The 16,270-nt window shown below is 39.9% G+C and overlaps 1 protein-coding gene across 1 annotated transcript; it reads left to right on the forward strand.

Moving 5' to 3' along the window:
* Positions 1-2,526: 2,526 nt before the first annotated feature.
* On the forward strand, positions 2,527-7,744 carry dclre1b (DNA cross-link repair 1B). The gene is made up of 4 exons (XM_067592068.1): positions 2,527-3,453; positions 4,058-4,223; positions 4,351-4,533; positions 4,744-7,744. The coding sequence occupies exons 1-4, from the start codon at positions 3,256-3,258 to the stop codon at positions 6,027-6,029; spliced, it is 1,833 nt and encodes a 610-aa protein (XP_067448169.1). The 5' UTR covers positions 2,527-3,255; the 3' UTR covers positions 6,030-7,744.
* Positions 7,745-16,270: the final 8,526 nt, after the last annotated feature.

The following is a 16,270-nucleotide window of genomic DNA, read 5'->3' on the forward strand; positions in this document are numbered from 1 at the left end:
CTCTGACGGTACAAATGTGTCGTCTCAGATGAATGGAGGCAATGGAGATAGTGCACGTTGCTCATAATTTATGCAGGATCGATAAAGAGAGATGCAAGAGATAAGAGAGCTCGGAGAAAGCATCAGATGGGACCATTTTTAGAATCTACAGGACAATGCGGGAGTCACCAAATTTAATGTAATCATCAATGCCACTGCTGAGAACATCAGACAATGTTACACCTGCAGTGCTTATGACTAGTTTAAAGTTCTAGTCTATAGCACAGAAGAAAGTTTGAAAAGGTCAAATTGGCAAACTGAGGTCAGTAAAAGTTTATATGGAGGATTTAAAGCATTGCAGTTAATAACATTGGAGCAGATCACTGACTGCCGCCATCTGCCTTCGTAGCTTTACTGCTGCTGTCTGACAGCACTTTTGTTTTTCTCTGCATAACAACATGACAGAAGACTACTCATCCTCCTGACCTCAGCAACCTTTGGCTTGACGCATGTAAACAGTGCATCTGTTTTTCTTTTATTCTTATCACCCTGCTTATATTCTTATCTAGTGAACCTGTGATTTTGTATATATAAGTGCATAAATACTGGTTTAAAAAAATATGTGCTGGGGCTCAGATGTGTTAATGAGGATGTTCAATCATTTAGACTGTGAACACACAAGGGACAAATATGGAAATAAATCCAGGACTTTATCAATCTATCCCTGACAAAGTCTGATATGTTGTATTATATAATAAATTAGTGTGTTGTCAATAAACCTAAACCAACATTTGTGAGGGTGTTGTTGAATGAGAAATGACACCCTATATGTGGTATTTCTTCCTGGCTGTATTACTGTTCATCTGGATCATCTCAAAACCTGTCATATAGCATGAGCCTGGTGTCATGGATGTATATTAATATTCATTGGATCAATATTCTCCTCAAGTTGAAGCACTGCCACTGTACTATACTAACTGCACGTGTCTTTTTTTACTACATGTGCCAGATGTGACTGTGTTCACTACTCACGCAATGCAAAAAAGGAAAAGATGTGCAGATAAACTTATGTTCCAATAACAAAAAATTAATCATAAATAAGGGAAATTAGTTTTTAAAATACTGTGAAGTATCATAATCTGAAAAAATCAACTCAAGCAGTAAAATTGTAATTAATTACTTGCTGACTTGTCTCTCGGCTGTATAAAGCTGCCCCCTGCAGCATGCACTAATGTAAAGGGCACCCAGCTGTGTGACTTATCTCAAAACATAAGATGGGGATAGTAACAGTGTGTGTGTCTGTGTGTGTGTGTGTGTGTGTGTGTGAGTCAGATAATTAACTGTAAAGCAGAGTATGATTAATGTGCTTCTGGGAAAGAGGAGAGGATACACGCTGTGTGATAAGGGAAGAATGTTCAGCAATCCCAGGTATAATCCTGAAAAGTGAGCGGTGTGCAAACGCAAGGGGAGGGTACTGTGGGTCGCTGTCACCATGGCAACACCTCCATTTAGTAGTACCCCGCCCCCCCCCCCCTCCCTCCACTATACTGAAAAATAATTTACAAATATTACAAATAGTTGGGTGTGACTGTTAAATGCAGGATTATATTTTTTTTCATTAATGCATCATGACAGATGAGTCAGCCTGTGTTTTAGAGAGGAAGTAATCCATCAAATCATTATAATCTGATCCGCTCGATTTTATACATTTATACATTACATTGCTTTTAGTTTATTCTCTGTCATAGAGGAAGAATAAGCCTGTTAGAAGATTCAATACATTTTTTATGTCTTCCAGTGGATGAAAAAAATTAATAGCGTATAGTAGACTTTACAATTAAAGTGTTTGTTTGTTTGTTTTTTAATTTACAGGGTAAATTAGAATGAGCATGAAATACATACATATTTAACATGACAAAATACCTTCTACATCCTCCCAGAATCTGTCAGATTATTATTTAGTTAACAGATAAATGTTCTGTAGGCTCATTGTCTTTTTCCCAAAATCCTAATTGTCATACACAGTTGTTTCCTCTCTCTTGGCGCCATCTTATGGAGAAAAGAACACAATTCTGTCAGTTTCAGAGAAATGCTGTATATCTGGTACATTTTTAATTCAGCAAACTTTTTGTGGATCCACAAAGTCAACCTTATAGAGAGCCACATGTAGCATTTTGTTTATTATTAATTGCTAAGATAGACCTGTTGGTAGGTTTGCTGTTTGCATTTAAAAATGCAACATGCAACACGTTTTTTAAAATATCTTTTCAGACAGGAAAAAAGAACATTTAAATGTATCATAAAATATATTTATATATTTATTAAATATAAATATATTCATAATATATTTACATAATATAATTAAAATGTATAATACAATATTTTAATTTTTGTCATTCCAAACTTTTCAGGCACTGGCTTTAGAAATAACAGCTTGTTCACCGTTAGATATTATGCCAACAAATGCCAACTATTAAATTAATCGCCAGCTATTTTGATAATTGATTAATCATTTTGAGTCATTTTTAAGAAAAAAAAAATCTTCAAATTCTCTGATTCCAGCTTCTCACATGTGAATATTTTCTGGTTTCTTTAATCCTCTTTGGGTTGTGGACAGAATTAGACACTTGATGACGTCACACCGGGCTCTGGGAAACGGTGATAGAGATTTATCACCATTTTCTGCCTTTTTATCGACAGATTAATCGATACGGAGCACAATTAAGTCAGAGGAAAAATAGACGTGCATTTGACCTCCCGGTGGCAGTAGTGCAGTAACGTAACACAAACACTGCAATAAACGCGAAGAAGAAGAAAAGGAACCAGGAAGAGGCGTTGAATAACAAATTGAAAACAGAAATGGCGGGTCTATAATGTCTATAATGTAAGCTGTAACATGTAACGACTGGCCAGATGTTTGTGATGCCGACGGTTGGACTGAAGATGTTCACAACGCAAATGAATGGCGTCGCTAAGCAACAAATGGCGGGTTATTGCTAACTAAAGCTAGCCACATTATGTTTAGCAACGTCCCCTTTAACGTTAATGTAAGTTAGCTACACGGAGCGTCTTTTCTTTTTCTCGCCAACGTCACATTAAGTTGTCACTAAGGCAGTATTTCGATCTGTGTCGTGTATGCTGGAACAAACTTAAATTCACATGTTATTTCCACACTTCAGCGGGTCTAAATAACGTTCACATACAGATAATTAGCAGTAAAGTTACCGTCAGTCTGGCGCCGGTTAGCAGCTCACCTGTTGACATCCAGTGAACACAATGTCAGTCAACGGGAAAGTCCTCCCACACACTCCGCTGGCGGTGGACTTCTGGCAGGTGAGGAAGTGTCCTGGCACCCGGCTGTTCTTCCTGTCCCACATGCACAGTGACCACACGGTGGGTCTGACCTCCACCTGGAGCAACAGACCCATCTACTGCTCCCCGACCACTGCCACTCTGCTCAGACTCAAGCTGCAGGTGAGGGTCTCACGGTCAGCCGTGACAGTTTAAATTAACATTAAGATTTCACGTTATTTCTCTGCCTCAGGACAGTTTGCTCAGTACTGGTTTATGTGTGTTGTGATGGAGAAACTGGGAGCTGTGTAGAGTTATTAGAGTAACTGGCCACCTTAGTTCCTGGTTTCATAAGGCAATGATTGTTATATAGAGCCACTACTGAATGAGATTTTGCATTTAAAGTGTTCATATCTGTTTATAGTGCAACAATTAGTCGATTAATTAATTAGTCCAAGTGAAAACAAAATATTTGCTGGCTGAAGCTTCTCAAATGTGAGGATTTGAAGCCTTTTCTGTGTCATACATGACAGTAAATGGAACATCTTCAGTGACCCGTCATGTTCATATATAAGCATCTGCATTTGTTTCTCCACTGATTTATACAAGTCTTTAATTTGCTGTGTGTGTAGCTTCAATAATGAATAAGAAGATATAGAATATACTGTATGTTTGCATAACTTTGTGTGAGTGTGTTTCAGAGGAAAACTGGGGATTGAAGTGGTTTAGAACACGGCAGATGTGTTGTTATATTAACGTTTTTCTGTTTGTTTCTACTTCTGCTCAGGTGAAAGAACAGTGGATCCATCCATTGGAAGTGGCCGAGCAACACCTGCTCCCACTGGATGACATCGGCAAGGAGACGCTGACAGTCACACTGATAGATGCCAACCACTGTCCAGGAGCTGTCATGTTTCTCTTTGAAGGCTACTTTGGCTCTATACTGTACACTGGTCAGTGTCTAGGATTTAGGAAATATTATGTAATTTACTTTTGCTTTATCACATGATATTAAAATATGTACAGCTACTATATAGAGTACAATGTCATGGTGTGGCGTGGACACATTCTTAATTTCAGGTGACTTCAGATATTCTCCCTCGATGCTGCGTGAGCCTTGCCTGAGGACAAACACCACTATAGATGTCCTGTACCTGGACAACACCAACTGTGACCCCAACCGCAGCCTACCCTCCAGACAGCGAGCCACTCAACAAATCAAAGAGATCATCCGCAGCCATCCCAACCACAATGTTGTCATAGGTAATTTTGCATAGACTAAAACATGCTTTATGTGCTGTCACTTCATCTCAGAAACATGTTAATAGCTGGCTTTCTGTCGTCTGCAACTTTTGTCAGTAATCTTATTTAAAACTTAATATCTTTTATTTATTTTGTCTTACATTGTGGTCATGTGTGTTGTCATTGAAACTGCTGAGTCAGAATTTAACACTCTCATGTGCTACCTTGCAGGTCTGTATGCACTGGGTAAGGAGTCCCTGCTGCTGGAGCTGGCGATGGAGTTTAAAACCTGGATCGAGGTGAGTTTTGAGAGAATGGAGACCCTCAAAGCCCTTGAGCTGCCTGACGTCTTCACAACTGACCCGGGAGCCGGCCGCATCCGAGTCGTGGCGCAGTCAGAGATTTGTTCTGCCGCTTTGAACCAGTGGAACAAGGAACAACCCACCTTAGCCATCTTGCCTACCAGCAGACCGCTGGTCTCCTTCCACCCCAACGTCCATGTGGTTCCCTACTCAGACCACTCCTCTTACCAAGAGCTGGAGGATTTTGTCTCTGCACTCAAACCTACCTCCCTGGTACCCATCGTAGGAAAATGCGTTCCTGGAAGCCTCACCGCCTTACTGCCCAGCAAAAAGCGCCACGAAATCCTGGTGCCCGAGTCAGTGCGACACTACATGTTGAGGCAGCCCGAGAGCCAGCTCAGCTCATCAGCATTCACCAGCCTTCGACGCAGACATTTTCAACCTATTGCTCCCAAAGGGGTGGTGTTTGAGTCTCCAGTAAGGGCATCTGTGAAGTCATGTGAAGAAGCCTGGGAGGCAGAGTCCCTGGAGCAGGATGCCTCTGAGGAGGAGATGGACACAGAAAGCAGTGGAAAAGAATCTGACTCTATCCTTATCGACCTCAGCAAGAAACTCACCCCAAACAAAAAAGGAGGAGGGGCAGGAGACCTGTGGAGCCTCAACATCGTCCAGACCGTCTCTGAAGAAATGTTGATTTTAGAGTCGGTGCCACTCAGTCAACTCACGCAGAGCAACTTTGTTCCCATGGAGATCCTGACAAACACCAAGGCCTGCTTGAAGCCTGTCAGGACCACAAGTGAAGCCAAAACAATCAATGAGACAGCATCGGGTGAAAATTACAATCAGCAAAGCAGACGTGGAAATGTTCAGCGCAACCACGTATTGTCAGATGGTGACGGGAGTCAGCACGGCAGACATGGAATTGATCAGGACGATGACATCATGTTAAATGACAATAACGTGAGTCAGCACAGTGTGACATTACTGCAGAACAGCCCTGATAACTGTTCCTGCATTTCATCGAGCTACTTGTCAGAAGTGCAGCACGAGTATGTAGAGGAGATTGAGAACAGTATCCTAAAGTTTCTCCCTTTCACAGAGGAGGACCTGAAGACATGGGGCCTCCTGCAGCAGAGCTTCCTACAACAGTTTCCTCTCTCTCCTTTACATGACGCAGAAAAGAGGTTGTCCTCTCAGACAGATAATGTGACCTGATCGTCAGGTTTTTGCCTTTCTTTAGAGGCCTTTTTGTTTCATGTCTGTTTGTGTGTGTATTTTAACAGAAGCACTTTAAAACTGTCACACTATGTCTTTTGCTTTTTCCTTGGTACTGTCCTAATTTATATAATTTTCCTTATGGTGCGTCTATTTTGTGTGGTTGGCAGTAACCTGGAGTTTAGAAAAACAGGTGTGTGATGAAAAAGTTTGTCCTTGGACTGGACCAGAAAGTCACTGACCAAACTTTGTACTCACCTTTCATCACAGCAGTCTTGGCCTCCTGGATGTTGTAATTCTTTGTAATTCTCTCTGTGGTTAAAGTCATTTGTTTGTGGTGGAAAAAAATAATCACTGATTTATGGAGCGGTATATAAATTACACACCATGGATGGGGCTGAAGCACAGCTTACAGTCAACTGTAATTGATATTTGCAGAGTCATATTTTTACAATATAGATAAGTAAGCTAATTACTGTACTGTTTTTGCCTTGATAACCAGCTGTCTCAAAACACTGGTCGCTTTTTCGTCCTTCATTTTTTGAGCAAGTCAAAGTGAGAGTCAGGGGATTTGAAATGTGTTGAAACTCCAGAGGATGGAGGAGTTTTTGCTGTAAAGTGAGCTGAAAGCCAAAATCTCAGTGCAGTTGGAGCCTAAAAGCTGAAATAAAGTGATAAAATTTGCCATATTCCAGATGAGCCTTTTTCACTCAAACTTTCCTTTTTTCTGCTGTGTGTCAGTCGTGGCCTTTTTATTTTTAAAGTCTCACATTGCTGTCAGTTGGTTCCCATTAAAAATGTATTGTGGTTTTGGTGGCAGTTCTGAGTCAAGTGAAAGTTGCAACACTGGTATTTTATAATGGAAAAGTATACTTCCTGTGATGAGTTTTTTCTTTTTTGAGAGTTTGGAGAAGATGATGTGCAATTTAAGTATTTTTTCCCAGATGTTCTCTAGCAGCTGCAATAGTGTTTTTTCTTTGTTAGTCTGAAGACAAATGTGTTTGAAACACTGCTCAGTAGCACCAAAACACTCTCAGACCAACATTTTATTTCTTAGTAATTGGTCTTATTGGGGAAAAAACTACTTGTGTTAAATCACATGCATGTGTACTGAATAGCACTATTACAGTTTAATGTGAGTTCCATAAAGTTGTTTAACCACATTTGCCAACTTTAAAAAGTAGCTGCTGTTATGTTTTTTCCATGTTTGGATCAGAGGTGACGTAAACCAGCTGCGTGCAGCTCAGCTGCCCTCAGTGGGAAGTTAACAGATCACTCTGGCAGTTTTAATCCTACGCGTTGGACTACAGTCCTCTGTGAACCTTGTAGGAGAGCTGTAAACTTTGTGAAACCACACTTTGCCTTTTTGTTTGGTGAAAAAAAATTCTTTTGGCTATGGGTCATTCAGACTAAAAGAAAGATGAAAGACCATTTTCCCATTCAAGTCAGTGGGAAAGTGGTCTCAAGTCTTTTGGACCCCATTGTACATATTCAAATATAATTTACACACCACCTTGTCTGTGAAGTTATTTAGGGTATGAAAAGGTAAACCTGTGTTTACTGTATTTACATCTGTCTTTCACATTTATGAACAAAGCAGCATTGTTTGTTTGGTGAAGGAAAATTCAATGAGTGTTTGTGAAGAAAAAAAGAATTCAAACTGTTGTACATGTAACTGTTATTTGTATGTTGAATAAAGACTTCATATGTGTTAATTGTGTCTTAAATAAATTACTCTTTTATTTGCAAATAAATGTCCTTTGGTGGATCTGAAAATGATCTTTTTAGGCCTGATGACTAAAGAGCTCCACCTCACAACAGTTTAAGAGCTTTTCTTTTAAACAGGGTTTCTGCAGGTCTATTAAAGTTGTAAAAACATTGGATTCAGTTCCCTCAAGAGAAGGTCAGAAGTTGAATAGTCCTTCATTTCAGTTGCAAAGGTCTTGATTTTTTTTTCTTTCTAAGCATATACATCAACATAACTTTTTTTTGCATGTGTTCGCAGGCTGTCAGGAGATATTCTACATCTATAAATTACATGTTAGACCATTGTGGATCGGTGCTGCAGGAAGCTGTTTAATCATATTTTATGGAATTTCAATCTGCGCCATCAGACCTGTAGTCACTGCTAGCTACAGTAGCTAGGAGGCTCATCATCTCGTAATGGGCTTAAAGTGAAGATTTGAGGAATAATTTAAATTGATTAATCATTTTTAATTGGTGGATCATCCATCAATCATCCATTTTCTGCAGCTTATCCAGGTTCAGGTCATGCTAATTTAATCCATCACCATATATCATAGAAATTATGGTTATATACTGCTGGGAAGTACTGAGAAAATGTGATATATTGATAAGTTGTAGGCCATATTCAGCTCATGTAACAGGTATTAAATTGCATTCTATGTGGTATTAAAAAGTCTAAAATTGGTGAACCCTGCAGAAACCCTGAAACAGCTGTTTCCTGTTGCAATGCTGTTATTCTCCCCTAAGATGGCAGTAGTTTGTTAGAAATTTCAGCTGATATTTGTGCTGGTGTTATTTCTAATTTAATTAGGGTTTTAGGCTTTTGCAGCACATTTGATTCCTGTAAAAAAATTTAAAAAAATAATCATACAACATGCTGAGCAGTAATGACTCAGCTCTCAACAAAATCCCACTGTCCCTCCACGGTTTATAATAACATTATAATGCCAATTAAGATGATAAAAATGCTACATCAGTGTTATGTGTTACAGCAGCTGATGAATACAGAAACAGGCTGATTCAGGCTGAAAATGAGCAGAAGCCTGCTATGTTCTTAATGTCAGAGCCAAACTCAGAGCAGTTTAAGTCTTTCCACATTTCTACAAAGACTGTGTGTTTATATGAATACAGCATTGAAGCATGCATACTGCACTCCCCGACTACAGAGCAGGACTGGCTGTCTGTCACTGCAGCCACCACAGAAGGGTAGTTTGGAGGTCTGCATATTTTGTGGTGCCCCTGATTAACAACCACAGATAACCTTATCCTCCATCCACTAATGACACATGACCTTTTCCTCTTATAGTCCACACTCCAGCAGAGGGTGGGCTCTAAACAGTAATGTTTACCTGGAAGAAGGACAAGAAAGTAATTTAACTTAATAAAACTTACTTCACTGGAATACAACATGTCCTCACAGCTTTAATAGCCTCATTTATATTATATATTTTGCTGTGTTATACGTCTCTACCTCATCACCTCCTAATAGCTCTAAACAAACAAGCATCGATCCAGCTGTATACACATTTTTAGTTGGCCCTGTTCCCATGTCCCCTTACACAGCGCTTTGAAAAAGTGCCTAATAAAGTTGTGCGCTGTGTTCAGAGAGCTCAGAGGCGTCATGCTGATACATCATAAATCACCGTCAGCGGGTTGTCAGATTGACATGAGCTGCCAACAGGAGTCTCATCTCGTGCGCATAAAGGATGAATGAGCGGCTTGTGTGGGGCTCCTCCGCATGTGGGAGGAGGCAGAACAGGGATTAACAATCAGACACGAGCTCAGAGGCGACTGTGTGCAGCCGAATACAGATGATGTCTCCGCTGCCGGACACAGGAGTGCCACAGGGCTCTAACATGGGGCCGATGTTAAAGTCTGTGAGATGCCCTATTGTCCTGGATATAACTGCTCTAAAAGGACTCCAGGTTTTCAGATCCTGAGACACAAGAATATATTGTTTTAGGGTGGGTGTGTGTGAGTGGTAATCTGTGTTGACAGCCAAGGGGACACACTCTTGTACTCCTGAGATTGGTTGAATTGTAATCAGGTCAAGACAACACCCAAGATTGAATTTGCATTAAGATTCCTGCATATTTTACATAAACCTACATTTTTTCTGCAGCTGCCCAAATGCTATTTTAAGGTAGCGTGCTTGTATCGCAAAAACAGAAAACATGTTTGTGATGAAAAAAATAATAATTCGAGAGGAAAAAAGTGCATTTTTTTCTTTTTCCTTTTTTTACACCATGCGAGAATATGATGCCCTGGCAGTGAGGCCAGGAAATGAAAGGAAATGGAGTATCACATACCCCCCACAGGTGCAGCAGCAGGGTATTAAAGCTAAAGTAATGGATTCCTCACACACACCATTACTTCAAAGTGGAAATCATAAGGACGTTGCTACCTGTGAGGCCAAGCCCTGCTACTGGAGGTAAAACTGCTTATAGAACGAGGCGGCTGTTGCAATTCACTCAACTTCCCTTCAGCACAAGTTAATATTTCCATTAAGGGTGGTGATCTGATTTTCACAGACTCCTGTTAACTTCATGTCTTTGTAATGTTACAGTTTTATCAAACAGAGAGAATTGGTGTCCACAGAAGTCAACCAGATTGACAGTGTGAGTGTGTTAGCATGTTTTTTTTATTTTCTTCTGGTTGTTGTTAAGACGGGAAGCATCCAGCTGTGTGATTTATTGCTCTGTTGAGACAAGAGCTCTCAATACATTCTTCAACTGTCACTATGTACTAAAACTCAGTTCCCCTAAAGACCCACAAATAAAAAAGTTAATGCACTTGACAAGCTGGAACACCAAACTTCTGTCCTGTGTTGAAGTACTAAATCACAGAGTCCCAGATTCACTGCGACTGTACAATAATATAATAAAGTCCTGGACTCTGTGAACGGGTCAGCAGAAGGATTTGTTCATAGAGTCTTTATGATCTGAGTCTGGATGTTACAATGAGTGCACCGTTTAAGTGTTGATTATCAGCCTTAATGGGAGCGTGGTGGATGACTGGTTTAAGAACTGTTCCCTCACCCACTTTGCTAGATTTATTCTGTAATATTATGAATCATTTAATACAAATCCTTAAATATCACCAAACATTTTAAATATCTTATCTATTTCATGTTTTGTCCTTTTTGTATCCTTAAGATGAATCAGCTGTGGCTGCTTCTGACATGGTCATGAAAGAAAAAACAGCTGAACGTCATTTTGTCTTCATGTGTCACTGGTGAAAATACCCTCAAGATTCACTTTAACTTTAAGTCTTCACTTTAACCTCATAGAACAGCGGTTTCCAACCTTTTTTGTCCCCCAAAGCCCCATCAGAGGGTAGTTTCTCTGAGAAAACAGAGACTGTGGTCAAGACAAATGATTGTGTGGGATTGTTGGTTTTCAGGTGTGGTCTTTTCTTTCTTTTTCCAGTATGTTCGCATTTGCATTTGTACTATTATAACCAATTTGAGAGGGACTGCTTTCAGCTATTCATTTAGACTTTTCTGCTCACTTGGTAACTAGTTTTCAAGTTCTCCACTGCAGCACTTGGTGTTGAGGTGTTTCAGCGGACCCTGTGCAGTCGACCTCATAGCTCATAGCTAGAAGGGTTGCTGTTTATTGTGACAACAGTAAACCTTTAAACTAGTAAACCAGCTTCATCTTTAACTTTACAGTCCCAAAGTGGAAATTGGTCTTCCAGTCATGGGAAACATAGAACACAAAGACACTTGAAGAAGATGCATAAAATAGAATAAAATACATAAAACATTTTGTAAAAATATGCAAAACATAAACACTAAAGCCCGACATGCAAGCTCACATAAAATACAATGTACACCAAGTGACAGTATAACATAAAACCTGGAGTGCACACTAAAGACCAAGTACTGTACACAATTGTTATTGTTGGAAATACAAACTCTAGTTACTGCAGATGTACCACCTGAGGTACAAGTACTCAGTGGTGGGATGTAATTAAATACATTTAAGTACTGTACTTACAGTAAGTACAAGTCTGAGGTATTTATACTTCACTTGGGTATTTCCATCTTGTGCTACTTTATACTGTACTTGTACTAGTTTTCAGAGAGAAATGTATTTGTTTACTCCACTGCATTTATAATATATATATTATATAATATAAATGATTTTACAGACAAATGAGATGATCACCTTATAAAATATTAGTCAGTGCTGCAGATTAAACTAGGGTAGGGTAACAATAGGTTAAGTTGCTCTATCAATTATAACACATGTTGCTTACATATTAGTTCACCAGTGATAATAATGATCCAATAATATGATAGATCTTTATGACAGGGGCCATTCTGCTGCCTAATGAGAACTTAAACTGTTGATACTTTAAGTGGATACCGCTAATAATACTTTTACTTAAATAAAGTTATGAATGCAGGACTTTTATCTGTCATGGAGTGTTTTTATGTTGAGGTATTGATACTTTTACCTAAGTACGTTATCTTCATACTTCTTCTATCACTGCAAACACCTTTGGTTGGGAATCACAACCTTGCTATGAGTTCAGCTTTTCAGCACCACGGACAGCACGCAGTGAACTCCATTACCATGAATCAGCCTAAAATTATTATAAGTTGTGGCGATTTTTCTCATCTTACATTTCCAGAAACATTAATCAGTGATGCAGAAGAAGTCTTTGTTCCCTGTGAAGCATCACATCTTGACTACAGCAGTCTGAAGCAGAGGACAGCAAAGTTAAACCATGTATGACCCGACACAGCTGACACAAGGACTTTCCTGGAGGCGAACAGAGCGGCCCTTTAACTCGGCCTCAGAGAAAGATTATTCCTTATTTCATGTCCACTTTAATGTCTCAAAATACTGAGTCTGTCAGTTTTTTAACAGCCGTCAAAGATAACGTCTCTCTGACAGAGCGGCGTGGGACATGAGCACCAGCTCAGAGCTCAGTATAGGTGATATCAGAGGAGAAGCGAAAGCCTTTCAGCCGTCTGGGTTAGACAATAAGAAAGCCACTGGTTTCTGCACTTTGTAGTGATTTCTCTCAGTCCCCTTTTTCCCCGACTGTCGCAGAGAGTGGGAACGATGAAGCTGAGCTGTGTCACACCCACACAGCAGCAGAGGCTGTTATCTTTTCGCTCACAGTCTACCGCTATTTATGTTGCCTCTGCCAGTGTTTTCCATGTGTGGGGGTACACAAACAAATGGCAACGTATGTGTTTATGCGCCTTCTGAGGGGGTAAATACACAAGGATGAGCAGGAGAAAGAGGGATGGGACTGAGCACAGCAGTCACAAAACATCTCTGTTGATAGAAAAGAAGAATTTCAGGGCAGCAGAAACAAAAGCTGCCAAACTTCAGCCAAAAAAACAAGCAATTATTTTCAGAAATGTAGCTGTAGTTTTGTGACTTTCATAGACGATAATGTTGAGTGATTCTCTTTCCCACAAACCATCGTTAAAAACTGCAAGTTTCCAGCAATGTTCACCCTAATTCTGGAGACATCATGTGTTGATGGGAATCATTAAATGTTGTTTATATGATTCTGCATGTATGAAGCTTCTGAGCCTCACAAGAAACGGCAGCGCTGTAGTGAACAGTCTAACTCATTCATCACATTCTCTCACATCAAAAGAGCCTTGATCAGGCAGCCTTGAATTCACCAGGAGAGACGTTTTTTCCTTCTATTTTCTCTTCATCCAAGGAGCAGTCATTCATCACTCTCTCTTTGTTAAGATCCCATAAGACCATAGGGAGTCTCCGGCTTACGCAGGCCCAGATCCAGCAGCTTGTGGATGGCTCACAGGACAGTGCTTCCCTATGGGGGCTCCGTCTTCCCCTCGTCTCTCCTACTGTACTCTTCATGCTCTCTCCCGCTGTCTCTCCTCCTCGCTACACTCTTCCTCCCTCCTCTGCGCTCTCTCTAATCTCCTTTACTCCTCGTTCCAGCCTCCCACCCTTCCTCCCTCCTCTGTCCACTTGCCAGCTTTTCTTCCCTCGCTCTCATCTTTAAAGTCACCGCTCACCTTCCTCCCATATATTCTCCTTTACCCACCTCCTCTTCTCTCTCTCTTCTCCTGCCACAGAGATTACAGTCCTGGCTCCAGGTCATCAAGGAGGTAATCTAAAGTGTAATAAGTTAAGGTAATCTATTTTGGCAGTGCAGGAGGTATTATCTGTGCACTATGTGAATCTACCGCCTACTTTCACGTATTTGAAATATCCAAAGCCTTTTACTGCATGACAGGGTTTGTCAGGCCAGGCATTGTGTGCACTTTTCAGTGTGTTGCTAAATGGCACACATCAACCAGGGAATGGCTCTCACTGCTTAAAATGGTTTATGGCTGCTGGCAGCATCAGCACTCTGAGATGTAGCTGCCATTTGATTTGCGTCAGAACTAGACAGTGTCTTATATTTCTAGAGGAGATCTTTATTCTTTTTGTAAAATTATACTTCTCCCTTTATTTAGCAATTCATACAGACACATTTATTAGGTCATAGTGTAGATTTTGCAGTGACTAATAAATTAGGAAAGAAAGGACAATGGCACATAATAAGAACAAAAACAATAAATACATTATTTTATAGTGTGTTTATATGTTCAACTAAGACTAAGACTTTCATATGTTCATAACTGTCTTGTCTTTTTTTAGAAAAAATATTTAACAACTAAGACTTATGAAAAGAAAAAAGGAAAACAAAACAAAAAAGAAGAGCAATATTAATTTTTGCTGTTTTGTCTTTTCCTCCCCTAATTTTTAGGGGAAAAAAATCATCACATCTCTATCCTTGTCCTTTTTCTGTTTTTTTTTTTTTGATAAAAGTGAAGCACACTGTATTCATTTGTAGAAAATATTCTGTTTTATATTCATTATTATTAAAAGCATGTGTGAAGCTACACTGGCCATCCCTCACTTCCCCTCCCCATGTATGCATAAACAGTATATCATATGAGTATGATATCCCAGAATAGTTCAGGCAGCAGTCTGTTTACTGTTCAGATGATTACAGCTGTATTGATATTCAGTTTATGAGGTTCACTCTGGGTTATTTACCTTCACAGTATCCTCCTGTTCTGTGTTCTGGCAGATGGAATCAAATAAAATATCACTAAAATACTCCTGACACTTTCAATTTCAGTGTTGTTTTTGTCCGTAATGGGAATGCTTTTTTTGTGGGGAACAGGCTGTTTAAGCATGCAGCTAAGAGTAAATAAGGCTCATTCTGCCAGGATGTAATGATATTCAGCTCATTGGACTCCCTGCTGAGAAGTCAGCACTCTCAGGTACTCTGGCTCTTCTCCATTCTGTATTTGCTGATGTTATTAATGTGCGTGGTGCTTTGGTACTTTTTTTAACGTCAATTTTCATCCCTTCAAGGGAAAATGTGATATTTATCTTTGTGCTGAGGTTATTGTAAAATGAATATCTGAACAGGTAACCAAAGATGTGGCATGTTTGTGTTTCTTTCCAGTGAATCGGACACAATAATTACGATGATTCAACACAATTATTTTATATGTAGACGGCTATCCCGGCTGACAAATCCCCAACACATTATCTCATATGGGCGGTAATGGGAAACCACCCGCTGCTCCACTCTGGCTCCATTACGATGCACTGAAGACTCACTCATTCCTCTAATATCATTCCTTATCGGTTGCCTAATGATGATTTATAGCCAGTGCAAAGGCGGGTAGGGAATTGTGGAGGTGAGTGCATTTGTGCTGTTGAGTGAGACCTGTGTTGTGGCCCCTCGAGGTGAGTGGAATTCATTTTGGACCGCAGAGCAGAAAGGTTTCAGGAGAGAGGTGGGAGGTGGACTATCCAGTTAGTGGGAGTAGTGAGGAGTAGCAGCCGTAACGATCCCTCCCACTAACTCCAAATCCAAAATCTGAAAAGAAATAGCTTCGTGTTTTCAATTGACCTGAGCTCTACAAATTACTGGGCGGTCTTCCACCCTCCATCAGACATGAAGCAGCTCCACCTTGCTGCTGAAGAACCTGGAGGCTGTTTTAATAGGGCAGTGCTGTGATACACACCATGGAGAGATCTGGTTCTGGTTGTTTTTCCTGTTGACACCTCTGACCGCAGCTATAGTTTGTGTTTGTTAAAAATGTACATGTAGTTACTTATCTTGAATCAGTTTTATATTCTTGATGCAGAAAAAAATGTTGAAAAAAGCATAAAAGAGGTGAAGATTTCATGATTTACTGAGCTACTGCTGATGTGTCAACATGACTGATTCAGCAGTATTGACAAACCAGTGAGTCAATAGTCAAATAATTTTTTCCCAATTTGAAAATTCAATATTAAGTGTGTTTACAGACTACTCTGAGATCTATTTTGGCTCATAAAATGTTGCCTGCCCGAAATCCAAAGTAATTGGTGTAATACATTTTGAGCAGAACTGTCCCGAGAATGATTTCTGCATATTATACACGTGTTATATATAAGTAGGGTGTAATTCTATGTCATTAGCTGTGGATTTTCTTCCTGGTT

The sequence above is a fragment of the Thunnus thynnus genome, chromosome 6, assembly GCF_963924715.1.
Source record: "Thunnus thynnus chromosome 6, fThuThy2.1, whole genome shotgun sequence".
In the NCBI taxonomy this organism is placed as follows: Eukaryota; Metazoa; Chordata; class Actinopteri; order Scombriformes; family Scombridae; genus Thunnus; species Thunnus thynnus.

Coding starts and splice junctions, on each gene's coding strand:
- dclre1b (XM_067592068.1), top strand. CDS start 3,256: ATGTCAGTCAACGGGAAAGTCCTCCCACACACTCCGCTGGCGGTGGAC. Junction 3,454..4,057: donor TGCTCAGACTCAAGCTGCAG/GTGAGGGTCTCA, acceptor ACTTCTGCTCAG/GTGAAAGAACAGTGGATCCA. Junction 4,224..4,350: donor TGGCTCTATACTGTACACTG/GTCAGTGTCTAG, acceptor TCTTAATTTCAG/GTGACTTCAGATATTCTCCC.